Source organism: Cololabis saira, chromosome 10 (genome assembly GCF_033807715.1).
Source record: "Cololabis saira isolate AMF1-May2022 chromosome 10, fColSai1.1, whole genome shotgun sequence".
In the NCBI taxonomy this organism is placed as follows: Eukaryota; Metazoa; Chordata; class Actinopteri; order Beloniformes; family Belonidae; genus Cololabis; species Cololabis saira.
In genome coordinates, this window is record NC_084596.1 from 24,100,666 (window position 1) to 24,115,390 (window position 14,725).

The window sequence follows — 14,725 nt, forward strand, 5'->3', positions numbered from 1 at the left end:
TTAGGTTATTTAGGAAGCTGTAGTTGTTGGTTGATTGCTGTTTAAATTATTTTTTTTTGTCTTTCATCAAACTGAGCACAGATCTGGCAAGTGACAGACATGTTTTACACCAAGTCAGAGTTGAGAACCAAGAACTACTGCGAGCAGAGACACATGCACACAAACAAAAAACACTAGTATTTTGAAGACAGCAGCTGCAGAGATTAGTGTTTACTGACAGCAGTCCATACTCACTTTCCTCGCAGGTGTGACTGCATCATTGGGATACTTCAAATGCCAACACACTTGTGCCCTCAAAGTTGCAAGTGTTATGTGTTTCAGCACCGAAACACATTCACTCATAAAAAGTGAACAGTACCTGTCTGGTTTACAATGTTATGGACACTAAAATCAGATCCTATACAGTACTTTGCTGATGTGAGTAGAAGCTCTCTTTGATTTGGAAGTTGTGGTAGGTGACGTTTTGAGGTGGAATTCTAATTCAGGGGATATTCCAAGGAAATGTCTTACAGCTGGGAAGCTAGATTCATCCAAAATGTCTGCAAACTGAGCCCAACAACTGTTGGACAAAGTTAAAACAGCTATAAGAGATTTTTAAGTGGAAATACTAGAGTCTGAGGCCATACTTTATTTATATATTTTTTATTGTACATTTTTCAGAGAGGATAAAATGTTTTGTTGTTCAGAAGGGTCAGCAGCCTTGATGTGACGCTGCATTTCCACATGACTGTGATACACCACATTTTCCACTGAAGACACTGATCCAATTTTCCTGATGTGGGCCAAGAATCATAAATCAAACCTGCACACGCCCCCCTTCATCATATATGTAACAGACATATTAGACGCCTTCAGCAACAGCATTTGACATTTTCAAACCCAAATCATTACTTTGACTTTTAGCAAAAGTCCATGATATTTACAGAACAAACACTCCACTTAGAGGCCATATGTATGCAATGACTTAAATGTACGTCTGTCCGTCAAATTAAGGCATAGAGTTAAGAGGGAGAAAAAGAATTCATATTAACTCATATTTGATGGTTATTGACAGTTTTAGGAGTTAGTGACATACAGCTAACCTAATCTAGACAAACTGAGGTCTGGTAGAGCTGGAAGGAGACGTAAGGTCTGCATCAGACTGTAACTGAACAGTCTGGGCCAAAGCCTCCAACTGAGTCATGAAACTTTGAGTGTCTTCAGCAGAACTGTGAGTCCAAGCCAAAGGGAGGTGAGCTGGGACTGGCTTACGATCTGCAACACAAACAACCTGTCAGAAAAAGCTGAGACCTGATGATGACTAGGTTTTATGTATAAACATGAATAAATGCTTCTTGTGTTTTCAGTCAGAGGTCACTGTTGAGATCTTCTGTTTACCTTGAAAGAATTGGCCACTTCGTGTTTGGGCAGCGGCTCGAGATAAGGCTAACCACACAACAGTGTCGGCTCCTTGTGCTATACTGCGCAGCCTGTTCCCCATCATGTGATGAAACTCAGGCATTGAAGTAGAAACAGCTGGAAAGAAGGCAAATATAAATACAGTTGGAATTCGGACTTCAGGAGACCTTCCAGTTGAACCTTCCCACTTGGAACCGTTACATGACAAGATTTGACCAAGTAAAGTGTTCAAAAATGTGACATGGAGTAGGATTTAGTCTAGACTTGAAAATGTTGAAAAAAGACCCAGTACTATCAGCAAGATTTTAAAAGCAAACCATTAAAAAGTGCTACCACCTTCCTTCAGACTTGTTTCTGAAACTACATCTCAAAAGTAAACAAATACAAAACAGACTTTTTTCCAGCTTTGTCTTCTTGGCAAGTTTCTTAACATAATTGATCTGGAGGAGGCTGCACACGGGTCTATAGCTTAAGACTGGTTGTAGATGGTGCTGCCTTTCATGTTGGCCTGCCTCAGATAGTCCTCCATCATGTGTCTTTAGCTTTTTCAGAAGGCTGCTGTCCATTTTTTAAACAAATACACTCAGACATGCCCTTTCCATTGGCGTCTGGTTCTGTTTAAGATTTGTTGTAGAAAGAAGTTTGTTTTTAAGGGCATCATTGGGCCATCCTCAGTTTATCCGGCTGAGAGGTTAAAACTCTGTTTTTATGATAGGTTACCACTATGATCTGCTCCTCTGAGACTTTTGAGCATGTACCTCCTGACATTCACACTGCTACAGACATTGATTGAAAAAAAAATCCAAACTCAAAACTTATCTTTATAGAACAGCTTTTAATTTATAGTGTCGTGGCATTCTCTTTTTGTTTTTCTGCATCTTTTAATATTCAATTTCTAAATGTAGAACTTTTGCTGTGTGCAATGTAGGTTGTTTATGCAAAGCACTTTAGACACCTGCCAGTAACTGTGAAGGGCTTAATAATAAATTGGTTGGTTGATTGGTTGATATTTGCATTTCCTGTTAATTGAAACAAAAGAGTCTGACATACTCAGCTCCGTTGACTTTGATAGGGTCACTCACAGTGATTGAATGATGTTTATAGAGACCTATTGCTTCCACAGGGGTTTGACATTTTTTGTTTTCCCCTTTCAGCCTTTCATTAATTTTTTGCCAACACTGTGTATATAGAATTTCAGTAATGTAGCAAAAACAAAAAAAAGGTCACTGCTCAGAGAGAAAATCTGGTTAATCGAGCTGTCTTTTAACTGATATTTTACGTATATATGATCTTTGGTGATTTAAGAAATGGTGTAAAAGAAAAACTACAACTATTAGTTGAGCTCATAGGACTAGATGGTACAATCCCTTAGATCAATCAGCACTTGGTAGTGAGTGGGTGGGGGGGTAAGGGTAAAGGGGTAAAGGGGGTAAACGCTTCATTGGGGTCTTCAGGTGGGCACCCCCCTTCACCGGTGTTTCGTTGATCAGCCCACGACACCTCAGGAGGGCTCAACGGCAACACCTGGCGTCCCAGGTGTGCCCCCCTCTGCTTTTACCCCTAGGGACATTTTGCAGCCCAGGTGGGGTCCTTTCTCTTGATCCATATCCATCTGCTGCTTCGTTCGGCAGCCTCTGATAGCAATTTGACGGCTCGTCGGAAGGCCTGCCCTCGCACTCCCATTCCCTTCAGAAGCTTGGTTGTGGACGTGGCAACGAAGCCTCTACACCCGACCTCAACCGGAAGCACCCGGGCACGCCAGCCGTGTTGCTCTGCCTCAGCTGCTATGTCCGCATACTTCAGTCGTTTGCGCTCATATGCTTCACCAACTGCTGCCTCCCATGGTACAGTTAGCTCAACAATGAACACAGCCTTCTGGGAGGTTGACCACAAGACCAGGTCCGGCCTGAGGCTAGTTGTAATGATCTCAGGCGGGAAGATGAGTTTCTGGTCTAGGTCAACCTGCATCCTCCAGTCCCGGGCCGAGTCCAACAGGGTTTTCTCCAATCTTGCAGGTGGTTTTGCTGGGAGTTGTCCTGCTCTTACAAACGGGGTGGTGTTTGAGCGTCTAGGCATTGGGGGAGGGAGGGCATTGTTGGTGGTCCTCCTTCCTTCCAGAATGATGGCCAGTTGTCTTAGGACCTGGTTGTGTCTCCAGGTGTAGCGGCCTTGGGACAAACTGGTTTTGCAGCCGGTGAGGATGTGACTCAGTGTTGCAGGGGTTTGACAGAGTGCACAAGAAGGATCTTCTCCAAACCATTGGTTTAGATTCTTGGGTGTGGGAAGAACATCGTAGGTGGCTTTGATGATGAAGCTAATTTGGCTTCCTTCCATTTCCCAAAGATCCTTCCATGTGAGCTTACGATGCTCCAGGTTTTCCCAGCAAGTCCACTGTCCCTGTTTGGACTGTGCCACTGCTGTCGCGCATCTCTTTGCCTCCTCTTGTTGCCGAATCTGAGCAACCACCAGCTTTCTCCTCTGGGTTGAAGTTGCCTTGTGCCATGTGGGTCGGCCTGTCCCAAGTCCAAACCCACCTCTTCCATGCTGCACCTGTCCCACAATGTCTCCATGCCTGAGAGCAGATTTAGCTTGCTCAACAGCCTCCGATGGGATCCATTTCCTCCCAGTTGCCAGTCTGGGAGCAGCCGCTTGGATCACTTCATCTTGAGACTCAGTCAAGGTCATGTTCAGCCTCGCCTTGGTGCATTTAAACTCCTCTGTGAGGCTAGAGATGGGCAGTTCCAGAGCACCATGTCCATACAAGCCAATGTTGCTGAGGCAACGCGGGAGGCCAAGCCACTTCTTGATGTAAGAACTGACTGTTCTCTCCAGCTTCTCGATTTTGGTCATGGGGATCTCGTACACTGTTAGAGGCCACATCAGGCGGGGGAGCAATCCAAACTGCAGGCACCACAGTTTCAACTTGCCAGGAAGCAAGGTCTTGTCTATGCTGACAAGGCCTTTTATGGTTTCTTCCCTCAGCTGATCACTCTGGTCTGAGTCTTTGAGACGTGCGTTGTACAATCGCCCTAGACTCTTGACTGGCAGTTCTGACACCAACGGGATTGGTGTATCCTCGATGTGGAACCTCTGGTCTGTGAGTTTCCCCTTGACGATGGATATGCTTCTGGATTTGCTTGGTTTGAACTTCATCCGTGCCCATGTAATGTTGGCATGAAGCTTTCCTAGCAGATGTTTGGTGCATGCAATGGTTGAGGTCAAGGTGGTCATGTCATCCATGTAGGCGCGAATGGGTGGTAGACGCTGACCACACTTCAGACGTTCTCCACCCACAACCCATTTGGAAGCCCGAATGATCACTTCCATTGCCATGGTGAAGGCTAGTGGGGAGATGGTACATCCCGCCATTATTCCCACTTCCACAGATTGCCATGATGTTGTGTACTCTGTTGTTTTGACACAGAATTGCAGGTCTCGGAAGTAGTTTCTCACCAGGTTTGTGATGGTATTTGGGATGTGAAAGAAGTTGAAGGCTGTCCAGATGAGAGAATGAGGGACGGATCCAAAAGCGTTGGCCAGGTCTAGAAATAAGACATGCAGGTCTCTTCCTTCCCTTTTGGCAGATTGGATTTGGTGGCATATCATGCTTGTATGCTCCAAGCATACAAGCATGATATGCTATTAACTATTAGAATAATATCTGACTTTTTGACCTCATGAAACTGAAATGAAAATCTCATAATGTCTCCAATATTTTGTTTTCTGACTTAAATTAATCAACAAACTTATTAGATTGTAAACTTAGAAAAAAATGACTGTTTTTAAATTAATTAGATTTTTTTTTTAGGAATAAAAAAATGAAATAACTTCTCAAAAGTCTGTTAGATACCAGATACATTTACAGGTCTTCTTTTTTTTTTTTTTTTTTTTTTTTTTTTTTTTTTTTTTTTTTTTTTTTTTTTTTTTTTTTTTTTTTTTTTACCTTGTCTGCACACATATTATTGATTGATACCATGACGGTAGAAACCAAAAGTGTATATATGTGCATTATTACTATATGTAATATATACATATATATACGCACACATATGCGTACACATACATAAATATACACATACAAACCCAGTGTTTTTTTTTTTTTTTTTTTTTTTTTTTTGGGGGGGGGGAGGGGGTGGGGGGGGGGGGGGTGACGACATCCACTGCCAATCCAGGAAGCAGGAACACACGGAGACACACGTCAAGCACTGGAAATCTGCAACAAAAAACCACAAACAAAGCACGAAACCGGCACGGAGCCAACCAAAACACGAACAGCAATCGACCTAAATCTTGAGATCTGATCGCAGTCTGAGCTAAGCTATCGCTACCGCTACCTAAACCCAAAAACTAGAGAGCCAGCATGCAGGTGAACAAGCCAGTGTGTATGTCTAGGTGTGTGTGTGTGTGTATGTATATGATCATGCGTGTGTGTGTGTGTGTGTGTGTGTGTGTGTGTGTGTGTGTGCATGTGACTAAATGACTATATGTGTGTATGTGTGTGTGTGTGTGTGTGTGTGTGTGTGTGTGTGTGTGTGTGTGTGTGTGTAATAAACCAAACAAAGCTCCACCTGAAGTGTATCTATAGTGGGGGAGGGGGGGGAGCGACCCCGCCACCCGCGAGACCAGAGGCCGACAAGGAAGAGCCCGGAACCCAGGCCACCGGCAAACCCCACAGAGGGGAGAAGTAGGAGGGAGGCAACCCACCGCCTGCGAGGCCCCCCCCCCGCCCGGCGGCGGCCGAGGGGGCCCGCGGGCGGGGCCCCCACGGCGCGGAAAGAAGCAGCCAGGGATCCCGCGGCGGCGGACCGCGACCCAGGCAATCCCCGGCCACCCGGTCCGGGCCGGACACGCGGCCAGGAGGCCCTCACCCTTCAGGCCAACAACCCCCACCCGGCAGGGGGCCAGCCTGCCCGGAGAGACAGAGCCGCCCCGGCCGCCGACGCGGGCAGGCGCACCCGTCCCCCACGAAAGTGGCCCTCCAAGACCAGAGGGGCGCCCCGCCGTAGAGGCAGCGGGGGGGACCGGAGACGGGCCCGGAGAGAGGGAACCCCCCAACAAGGCGACACCCGCGCAGGCCCGACAACGGAGGGCCCCAGACCCAGGCATCCCATTCATTCATCCATTCGCCTATCCGATACCTATACTAATAATAATATAATATACTATACATAATAATAATAATAATAATACTAATAATAATAATAATAATAATAACCATCTTTGTATAATATAATATTGATAAATTATTAAGTTTTTGATGTCCTGCCAATGGAGGCTCAAATCCTCCATGGCAGGACCCTTCCATACCGCATTCTCACCGACACAGACATACAATCACGCACCGTTTCCCCCTCCCCGGGGGGGTCCAGCACCGCCAGAAGGCACCCCAGGCTGCACGGCGGGCCCCGCCAGGCCCGGGTAACCCGACCCACCCGTCCAAGGCCCAGGCCGGTGAGGGAACGCGGGTGATGTGGGACCCCCTCCCGCCCCTTGTGTTGAGTGCATGTGATTAATGCCATAAAAACAGGGAGGAGGGAGGGCCAAGTATCGATTGACACCGACCCCCCCCCCTCCCGAACTACGTGTCCTTGTCAAGTGTATTTATAAAGTGTTGAATGTGCAGTGTCTAATTTGCTGTTAAAACCGTGAGGCGGGGAGTGCCGGGCCACGCGGGACAGTGCCCCCCACGACCCGGACCCCCCGCCTTTCGCCTATGTGCGTATGAATCGTGTAGGGGGGGCAAGAGGGGGAGCGGAGGCCGAAGCCAGGAGGCAGGACCAGCAAAGCTGGCCCTGATAAGACACCCGCGTCCCCCCACCGGCCATCCAGTAGACGGGGGCCGGCCCCCCGAGCCGGGCCAGGGCCCCACCGTACCTCCACGGGCGCCCCCGGAGCCGCCGGAGCCCCCAGACGGAGGGGGAAACGGTCCAACATCCTCCCATTCATACTGACAACATAAGACATAGATACCTGGGAATGGCGCCACCCCGCCGCCGCGCCCCGCCCGTGCACCCCCCGGTCAGGGGAGGCCCGATCTCCGGACCCGGCCCCACCCCCCCCCGAGGCCACCCCGGCGGACACCCCAAGGGTCACGGAGTCCCCACATCCGCAGGGGCACTCGGCCCCCGCCCAGCGACGGAGGACCAAGGCAGCAATGCCCCCCCAGCGCAGACAGCCACCCCCCACCCAGGCAGGACCGGGCCCTCCGGGTGGGACCCCCACGTCCACGGCCCAGCCCCCCCCAGGAGGCCCGGAGACGCCCAAGCCACCGCCCCCCGCCCGAGCCCTCCCCAGCCACCCCCCCCACCGCCATGAGGTACCCCCCCCACAGGCCCCCAAGGCCCCCACCGGCCAGGGACAGGACCCCGCGGCCCCACCCACCGCCCCCCAGGGGCCACCAGAGGCCCGCGCCCCAGACCCCCCAAGCCGACCCCCAACCCCAAGGGCTACGAGATCACCCCCCCCCCCGCCCCCACTAGGTAACGAGGCCAACAATCGGGGACCACAGAGAGTGCAATTCAGCCGAGTGTTGTTCAGTGGAGGCAGACATTATCTCACTACTAATATGATCTGATAAAAGATTCCTAAAATGGTTAATACATAAACTGGATTTTTGTTTCCAATTTACTAGAATGGTTTTCTTTGCGATACATAAGGCAGTGAGAACCCGGTGTGTCCAATTAGGATCTATTTGAGTGTCTCCCAGGTGACCTAATATACACACCGTGGGGCACACTGGGATTCTGTGGTCGATCCATGTGGATAAATCCTCACAAATCTCCTTCCAGAACCTCTGTACCGGTGTACAGAACCATAAAGCATGCATATAATTATCTGGGGTGTTCTCTGTGCACTGTGAACAGATATTAGAGGTGACAAAGCCCATCTGGAACATCCTTTGTCCAGTATAATGTATTCTATGAAGAACTTTATACTGTATAAGTTGTAAGTTTGGGTTTTCAGTCATAGTAAACGTATTTAAGCATATTTGTGACCAAGAAAGCTGGTCGGTATTCAGAGAGAGATCCGCCTCCCACTTGGAGATCGGGAGAGAGACTGACTCGTCCAGTTTAGACACTAACCTGTAAAGTTTTGATTTACAGGTCTTCTGAGGGCCTACTGAGACAGTACCTGTTGTATCTACCCAGCCTGGGTGCATGACTGAAAAGTGAATGGAGGGGTAGGCTTTGGACCAGTGTTGCGTCAGCACCACCTGCTGTCTCTGAAAAATAACAACACATTGTTGACTGTTAAATCATCTAGTTTTCTCCATATAGCTTACTCCCATCTTTTTCATGACCCAATGTACTTTTACATCAATATAATAATCATCAAAATTTGACCGTCTGTGTTCTCAAATCTGCATTGCATCTTCTTCTCCTACCTTGTTCTGTGCGTAGACCATGACGCCATCAAAGTTACCCTTCTCTGACTGTAAATCATCAGCTCTGAGTTTTTGGACCAGCATGCCTCCCGAGGACACAGTGATCTAACAGACAGGGACAGCTAGGGCAGTGTGCTCAGACAACAGCTACTCAAGCATGGACAATAGTGGTATTATACTGTCCACATGATCCAAATGAAGACGTTTCTGTGTGTGTTTGTGCGTGTAATCATCATACCACTCTAGTGTCCCGGCTCTTCTGTAGAAGTGGTACAAGAGTCTGGGTGATGATATATACCCCTAAGAAGATTTAGAAGGGGAAAAAAATCAGCATTTATTCAAAAGTGTGCAGCAGTATGATATTTTCTGACCATGACAATCAGGTCTCACCCATGGTGTTGGTGGCAAAATTCTTCTCCAGGCCTTCTGCATTGAGCTCTCTCTTGTGCAACATGCATCCTGCATTGTTTATCTAGCGCGTCATATATTTTAAAGTTAGATCCACCTGCTGAGTCAAACGTTCAACAAAAAATGTGCAAGTAATGTTTTTGTTGCAAAGAAGAAAGGGAATGAGGGATACCTACCAGCACATTCAGTGATGAATATTGCTTCCTGAAGGCCTCTGCGAACTCCCAGACTTTGTGTGTCTGGGATAGATCCACGATATGGATGTATACTTCCTAGAATATGTAAAGTATGAGTTTTTGTTTCACAGGTATCACAAATTTTTCGGATCATTTTGTAATCTATTGTAAGGTGCGTTCAACTGTAACATACTCACTGTGTTCCCAGATTCAGAAACGATGTCTGACCTGGCTTCTTCTGCTCTGTCTTTATTCCTACACACCATATGGACTGTCCCGCCTGGAAGAAAAACTTCAGTCTTTATTTCTATATGAACATGGAATGTGACGGTAAACACAACTCTCCACTCTGTACCTTTTTTGGCTATAGCCATAGCTGTGGATTTTCCAATCCCACTGTTAGCTCCAGTGATCATAAAAGATCTGCCGACAACAGATACATCCAGGTCCTTGGCCTCACAGTCTTTATGTGCTGCCTCATATCCCTTCCTAATGGTCCACAGGAAATATACTAATCAATAATTACTTCGAAGTTAAGAAAGGAGTATTGATTTAATTAAAAGAGAAAAAAGGCCGGCAGAAAAAAATCCACAATGTTTTTTTTGTCTCCATCTTATCTCCAGTAGTGATGTGTATTTCATCCTTATGACACACAGCTGTCAATAGAACTATTGTAATTGAACATAAAGGCCAGTTTGTGCAGTGCTATGTGCCACACTGTGATCAGACCAAATATATTTCTTTCTTAAGCAAACTTTAGACTTACATAAATTATATGCAACATATTTCATGCATCCTAGATCTTTTTTCACGATTGCCAGCATTGTGAACCAACAATATAGTTCTGATTGATAAAGCGCTCTCCTTTTGGCTGCACATCAAAGTATAAAACAGCATTCAAGTAATATTTTAGCTACTAACCTCGTATATTGGTGGATCCCATTCAAAAACCAGATGGTATTTCGATATAGAGACATGATAACAACTGAAAATCAACTCCAAATAAATAAGGCGACCAGATTGCCAGATCCTTTCAAAGCTCTGCACTGTGACAGATTGAGATCACATGAGACTGATGGAGAAGGAACACTTGCTGCTCTCTGCTGATCCTGCCTGGTAATAACACCTCAACACTTCAACACACAGTCCCAGAGTAAAGTAAAGTGACTAAGTGAATGTTTTGTCAGGTCATTCATTAACATTGTACATGCTTGTAGCTTAGTTTCCCTGTGTAACTACCAGAGCAAATCCAGATGCCTGGGAGGTCCGATGACGCGTCGCTCCTGGTGGGCGGAGTTCAACTATTTACTCACTGCACTTGCTGGGGGACAGATATGTGTTCAACCGGACTGTTTGGCCCTCTGTGAGGGTTAAAGTGCACATTTTCTAATCTTTTGATATCGTTTGTTACTCTCGGCGACGCGTCAAAATGGTAAGTTTGAGGTGGTTAATTTGTGCGCATGACTGTAGGTGAAGGTTGACGTCAGCGCACCTGAGCTGCTCACCTGTTGCACCTGCTGCTCTTAAGGCTGATTTATAGTTCCGCGTTACACCAACGCAGGGCCTACGGTGTACGGTGCGCGTCGCCGCGTACCCTACGCCGTAGGTTACGCCGTAACCCTACGGCGTAGGCTCTGCATCGATTTAACGCGGAACTATAATTCAGGCTTTAGAGCTGGCTAACGCGAAAACAGAGAAGCCGTTCCGCAATACTTTGATTAACACCCGAAAGTGGTCTTTTTTCTGCACAGTGTGACTGTATTTGATTTGATTCATGCTTTCTTTTTTTACTGTGGGTAACCAATATTTGGCGACAGTCGGAAGTGAGGTTTGTGTTTCCACAACCGGTCCATGGAGTAAAACAGGTTTCGGCGCTTAGCCTACAATCATGTCCTTCTGGCAGTTCAATGCTTTACATATTAATTTGCCTGTGGGTTGTCGACAGTGGACACCAACCCTAAAAATAAAGGGAGTTGTTTAATGCCTAATCATTTTTCTTTCAGAGTAGACTTGATATGTTTTTCTGTCACAAGCGCACAGAAAAGGTCTCAAATGTCTAATTTACAATGGAGGAAGTAAAGGTACTGCCCTCTTTTATGAACTGGTTGAGCCAAGACAAGTCCTGCATTTTTATTATACATACACACATACATACATACATACATACATACATACATACATACATACATACATACATACATACATACATACATACACAATAAATGTGAGTGTGTGTGTATATATATTTATATATATATACAGACCAAAAGTTTGGACACACCTTCTCATTCAAACAAATAGGTTTTCAAACAGTTTTCAAGCTTAAGTTATCAGTATTCTAATTTTTTTATTTCAATTTAACTTGTGATTAAAATAAATATTGCAGGAGTAGAATGAACAATATCTCAAGATGGAGGTATAAAGTGGATCCCCAAAAGTATACTTGCGTACTAAATTACTTCTTACCACTATTTTGGGGAATGAATGATCATATAATGTAAATTATGTGTAATAATTAATTGTCACACACTTCCTATTTCCATTTCTTAAAGATCATGGGTTCAATCCAGCTATTTTTGTAGCCCCTTTATTATGAACACTCTGTCTGCAGTCTTTGACAAGAGATCACTACCAACACTTTAATGGAAAATGACATGCAGCCTTCAAGGCTTTTGCAATGAGAGTAATTATTGCTGTCCAAGAAACAATATATGTCCAAGAATCTGATCTCGGCGTGGAAATTGTCCCTCTAAACTCCCAAAATGCAGTTCCTTACCTTATACAGAGAAGTATTTAACAAATGCTCTCGTCCTCAATTGTTTGGCAACCATTGCATTTCTGCTTTTCCAAGTCTCTCCCCCTGCCCTAAGGATGATGTTAAGGCAGTGACATAAGGTTATTTATTAATTAGTCAGGCCAAGAGCTCATTGAATGTTGAACCCATTGTGTCCATGCATGTGTGTGTTCACTCTCATATGTTGTTAGATGCGCTTCCTGCTGCTCTTCAGTCGCCAGGGGAAGCTACGTCTGCAGAAGTGGTTCACACCCTTGTCAGAACGTGAGAAGAAGAAGATCATCAGGGACATGACCACCATGGTGTTGGCACGGCAAGCACGTTCCTGTAATTTTCTGCAATGGAAAGACCTGAAGATTATTTACAAGAGGTGAGTCACACCCCCACATATTTGCCCAAGCTCGTCAGATTAGAAATTGTTTTCCTTCTTTTTTTTCCCTTTTTCATGAAGGGGAACTTAGTAGTCTTTTTCATGGAGTAGTTAAGTCTTGATTATTAACCCAGACATTACCACTTTCTAATCATTCGCATCCACCTTTCCTCAGGTATGCAAGTTTATATTTTTGCTTGGGTGTAGAGAACCAGGAAAACGAGTTATTAGGCCTGGAGGTCATTCATCGCTATGTGGAGCTGCTGGACAAATATTTTGGCAATGTATTTAACTCTTATATTTATAAAAAAATAATAATTGTGAAGTGTGATGTTGATAATTTGGTAGCTGCTTAAGTTATTGAGGCTGTAAATGATGTATATGATATCAAACTGCTCATTTATTGTAGTAATTAAAGCATATAGTGTGTAAGAATATTGTGCACATCTGGCTAAGTTGATAACTGTAATGATGAACATCATACCTCCTCTCAGGTCTGTGAGCTGGACATAATCTTTAACTTTGAGAAGGCCTATTTTATCCTGGATGAGTTTTTATTGGGAGGAGAGATACAGGAAACCTCTAAACAGAGTGTGAACCGCTCCATTGAAGCCTCAGACATGTTACAGGAGGTAAGACACGCTGTAGATACTGCACGTATACACACAGAATAATATGGTGTGTAGGATGCAGTGTGAGGATGTAAAAAAATCTGTTGCATTGCTCAGTGCAAATAAATATATTTTCAAATGCAGTTTCTGTCGATTTTGTAATTTCCTTTTCCTTCCAGTATGGGCTCTTGGGTATTTTGAAGCATCCTAAAAGCTATAATTGGTGTTTATTTTTTAATTTTATTTATTTTTTGCCAGACATCAACAGATCTTGTGAGCATTGCATTTAGCTCTAATATAGGAAATTTAAGTTTATTGTGTGTCCAGTGTCCAGTAGTGAGTTGGCATGTGTATCTTAGCTTTTCCTCCTTTCTGTTTTATAGATTTGTGCTTGTGCTGCTCTTTGTTTTGCCTCTTCACTTGTGCATATCTGTCTCTCTCTCAGCCAACGCTGTTGCAAGTGGGAGACAGATTCACTTGATTTGTGGCGTAAATGATGGTGTTTGGCTCATACTTCCCACTCCCCATCCAGGCTCATGGCTCTGTGTGGTACGGTAGTTTAACTGGGTGTGTTGTTCTGTGCTTCTGAGTAAGGCTGACTAACACTTTCAATCTGGCGTTATGTTTAGCGTAGCCTCCCATTCATTTTTTACCATTATCGCTTCAGGATGACAGCAGTGAGTGGTATGAGGTGGAGCTGTTTGGATGACCATGAATATGGACAGACAGGTTAGATGCTCTGCTTGTGTTAGTCATCAACCGTATGTTGTTGTGCTCAGCACCTAGTAACAGGCGACGTGTAGATGTGTGCCTGTAAATATTGGTATTATAAAGCATTTTTATATATCTGAGAAACTTTATTTTCTTTTTTCCTTTCCTTTCCAGACCATGGAGGAGTACATGAGCAAACCTGCATTTTAACCACTGGGAGGAGAAAATGCACACAAGAAGGAAGATGAAAAACACAGGAATCAAACGTACTGTATGTGGATGAAGAAGTTTCTGAAAATGCATGTGCTTTAATTCTACTGAATATTTATGGCATATTTAAGTGCCTGCTACAGTCTGCCTGGACTTAGGAGTGGCATTTGTTTGATTTTAAATGAAGAAGGAATACAAGGATAGTGGAATGAGAAATGCATATTAAATGAATGATTTTTAGATTGTTAATAGCATTTACACCAAAATTGTTGTATTAATATATAAGAATAGATTAAATTCACTCAAACAGACTGATTTTTAGAGCAATTGTGCTTCACTGATACTACACTGGATAATTCACAACGTATGTTCAGTCTTAAAGAGCTTTCGCAACACCAAAACAACTGTCTGTAACTGCTTTGTTACCCTTTTTTGATACATGTAACATATAATGTGTGTGTGACTATTGCTTGGTATAAGGTGGGGTTGCCACACTGGCATTGAGTTGTTTTTTTTTTATCACGTGCAATTTGTAATGTTATAACTGGTATAAATGGTCTGTTTGGACTTTTTCCCCCCTTTTTATAATGATTTGTATCAAAAATGCATTTGACTTTAATATAAATGTATCCTTTTTGTGGGATTTTTGTATTTGAATGTGTT

General features: G+C 44.7%; 2 protein-coding genes across 3 annotated transcripts; one reads left to right on the plus strand and one right to left on the minus strand.

The window, feature by feature from the left end:
* Positions 1-679: 679 nt before the first annotated feature.
* dhrs12lb (dehydrogenase/reductase (SDR family) member 12-like b) lies at positions 680-10,589 on the minus strand. The gene is made up of 10 exons (XM_061731114.1): positions 10,288-10,589; positions 9,722-9,855; positions 9,564-9,646; positions 9,367-9,462; positions 9,173-9,254; positions 9,021-9,082; positions 8,783-8,887; positions 8,530-8,620; positions 1,378-1,515; positions 680-1,254 (listed from the first exon to the last, which is right to left on the minus strand). Exons 1-10 carry the CDS (start codon positions 10,341-10,343, stop codon positions 1,088-1,090), a joined length of 1,014 nt encoding a protein of 337 aa, XP_061587098.1. The 5' UTR covers positions 10,344-10,589; the 3' UTR covers positions 680-1,087.
* Positions 10,590-10,653: 64 nt separating this feature from the next.
* LOC133452675 (AP-1 complex subunit sigma-3-like) lies at positions 10,654-14,698 on the plus strand. Of its 2 annotated transcripts, XM_061732207.1 has the most exons (6): positions 10,654-10,798; positions 12,352-12,530; positions 12,706-12,814; positions 13,025-13,162; positions 13,809-13,870; positions 14,027-14,698. In XM_061732207.1, exons 1-5 carry the CDS (start codon positions 10,796-10,798, stop codon positions 13,848-13,850), a joined length of 471 nt encoding a protein of 156 aa, XP_061588191.1. In that variant the 5' UTR covers positions 10,654-10,795; the 3' UTR covers positions 13,851-13,870; positions 14,027-14,698. The 2 variants fall into 2 exon arrangements, with proteins under 2 accessions (XP_061588191.1, XP_061588192.1); XM_061732208.1 differs by lacking the exon at positions 13,809-13,870.
* Positions 14,699-14,725: the final 27 nt, after the last annotated feature.

Bases quoted from the DNA above. Each gene is read 5' to 3' on its own strand.
- dhrs12lb (XM_061731114.1), bottom strand. From the start codon at position 10,343: ATGTCTCTATATCGAAATACCATCTGGTTTTTGAATGGGATCCACCAA. The intron at 9,463-9,563 runs GTGAGTATGTTA...TACATATTCTAG, and splicing joins TTTCTGAATCTGGGAACACA to GAAGTATACATCCATATCGT. The intron at 9,083-9,172 runs GTGAGACCTGAT...AAATCTTCTTAG, and splicing joins TTTTGCCACCAACACCATGG to GGGTATATATCATCACCCAG.
- LOC133452675 (XM_061732207.1), top strand. The intron at 12,531-12,705 runs GTGAGTCACACC...ACCTTTCCTCAG, and splicing joins CTGAAGATTATTTACAAGAG to GTATGCAAGTTTATATTTTT. The intron at 13,163-13,808 runs GTAAGACACGCT...TTATCGCTTCAG, and splicing joins CCTCAGACATGTTACAGGAG to GATGACAGCAGTGAGTGGTA.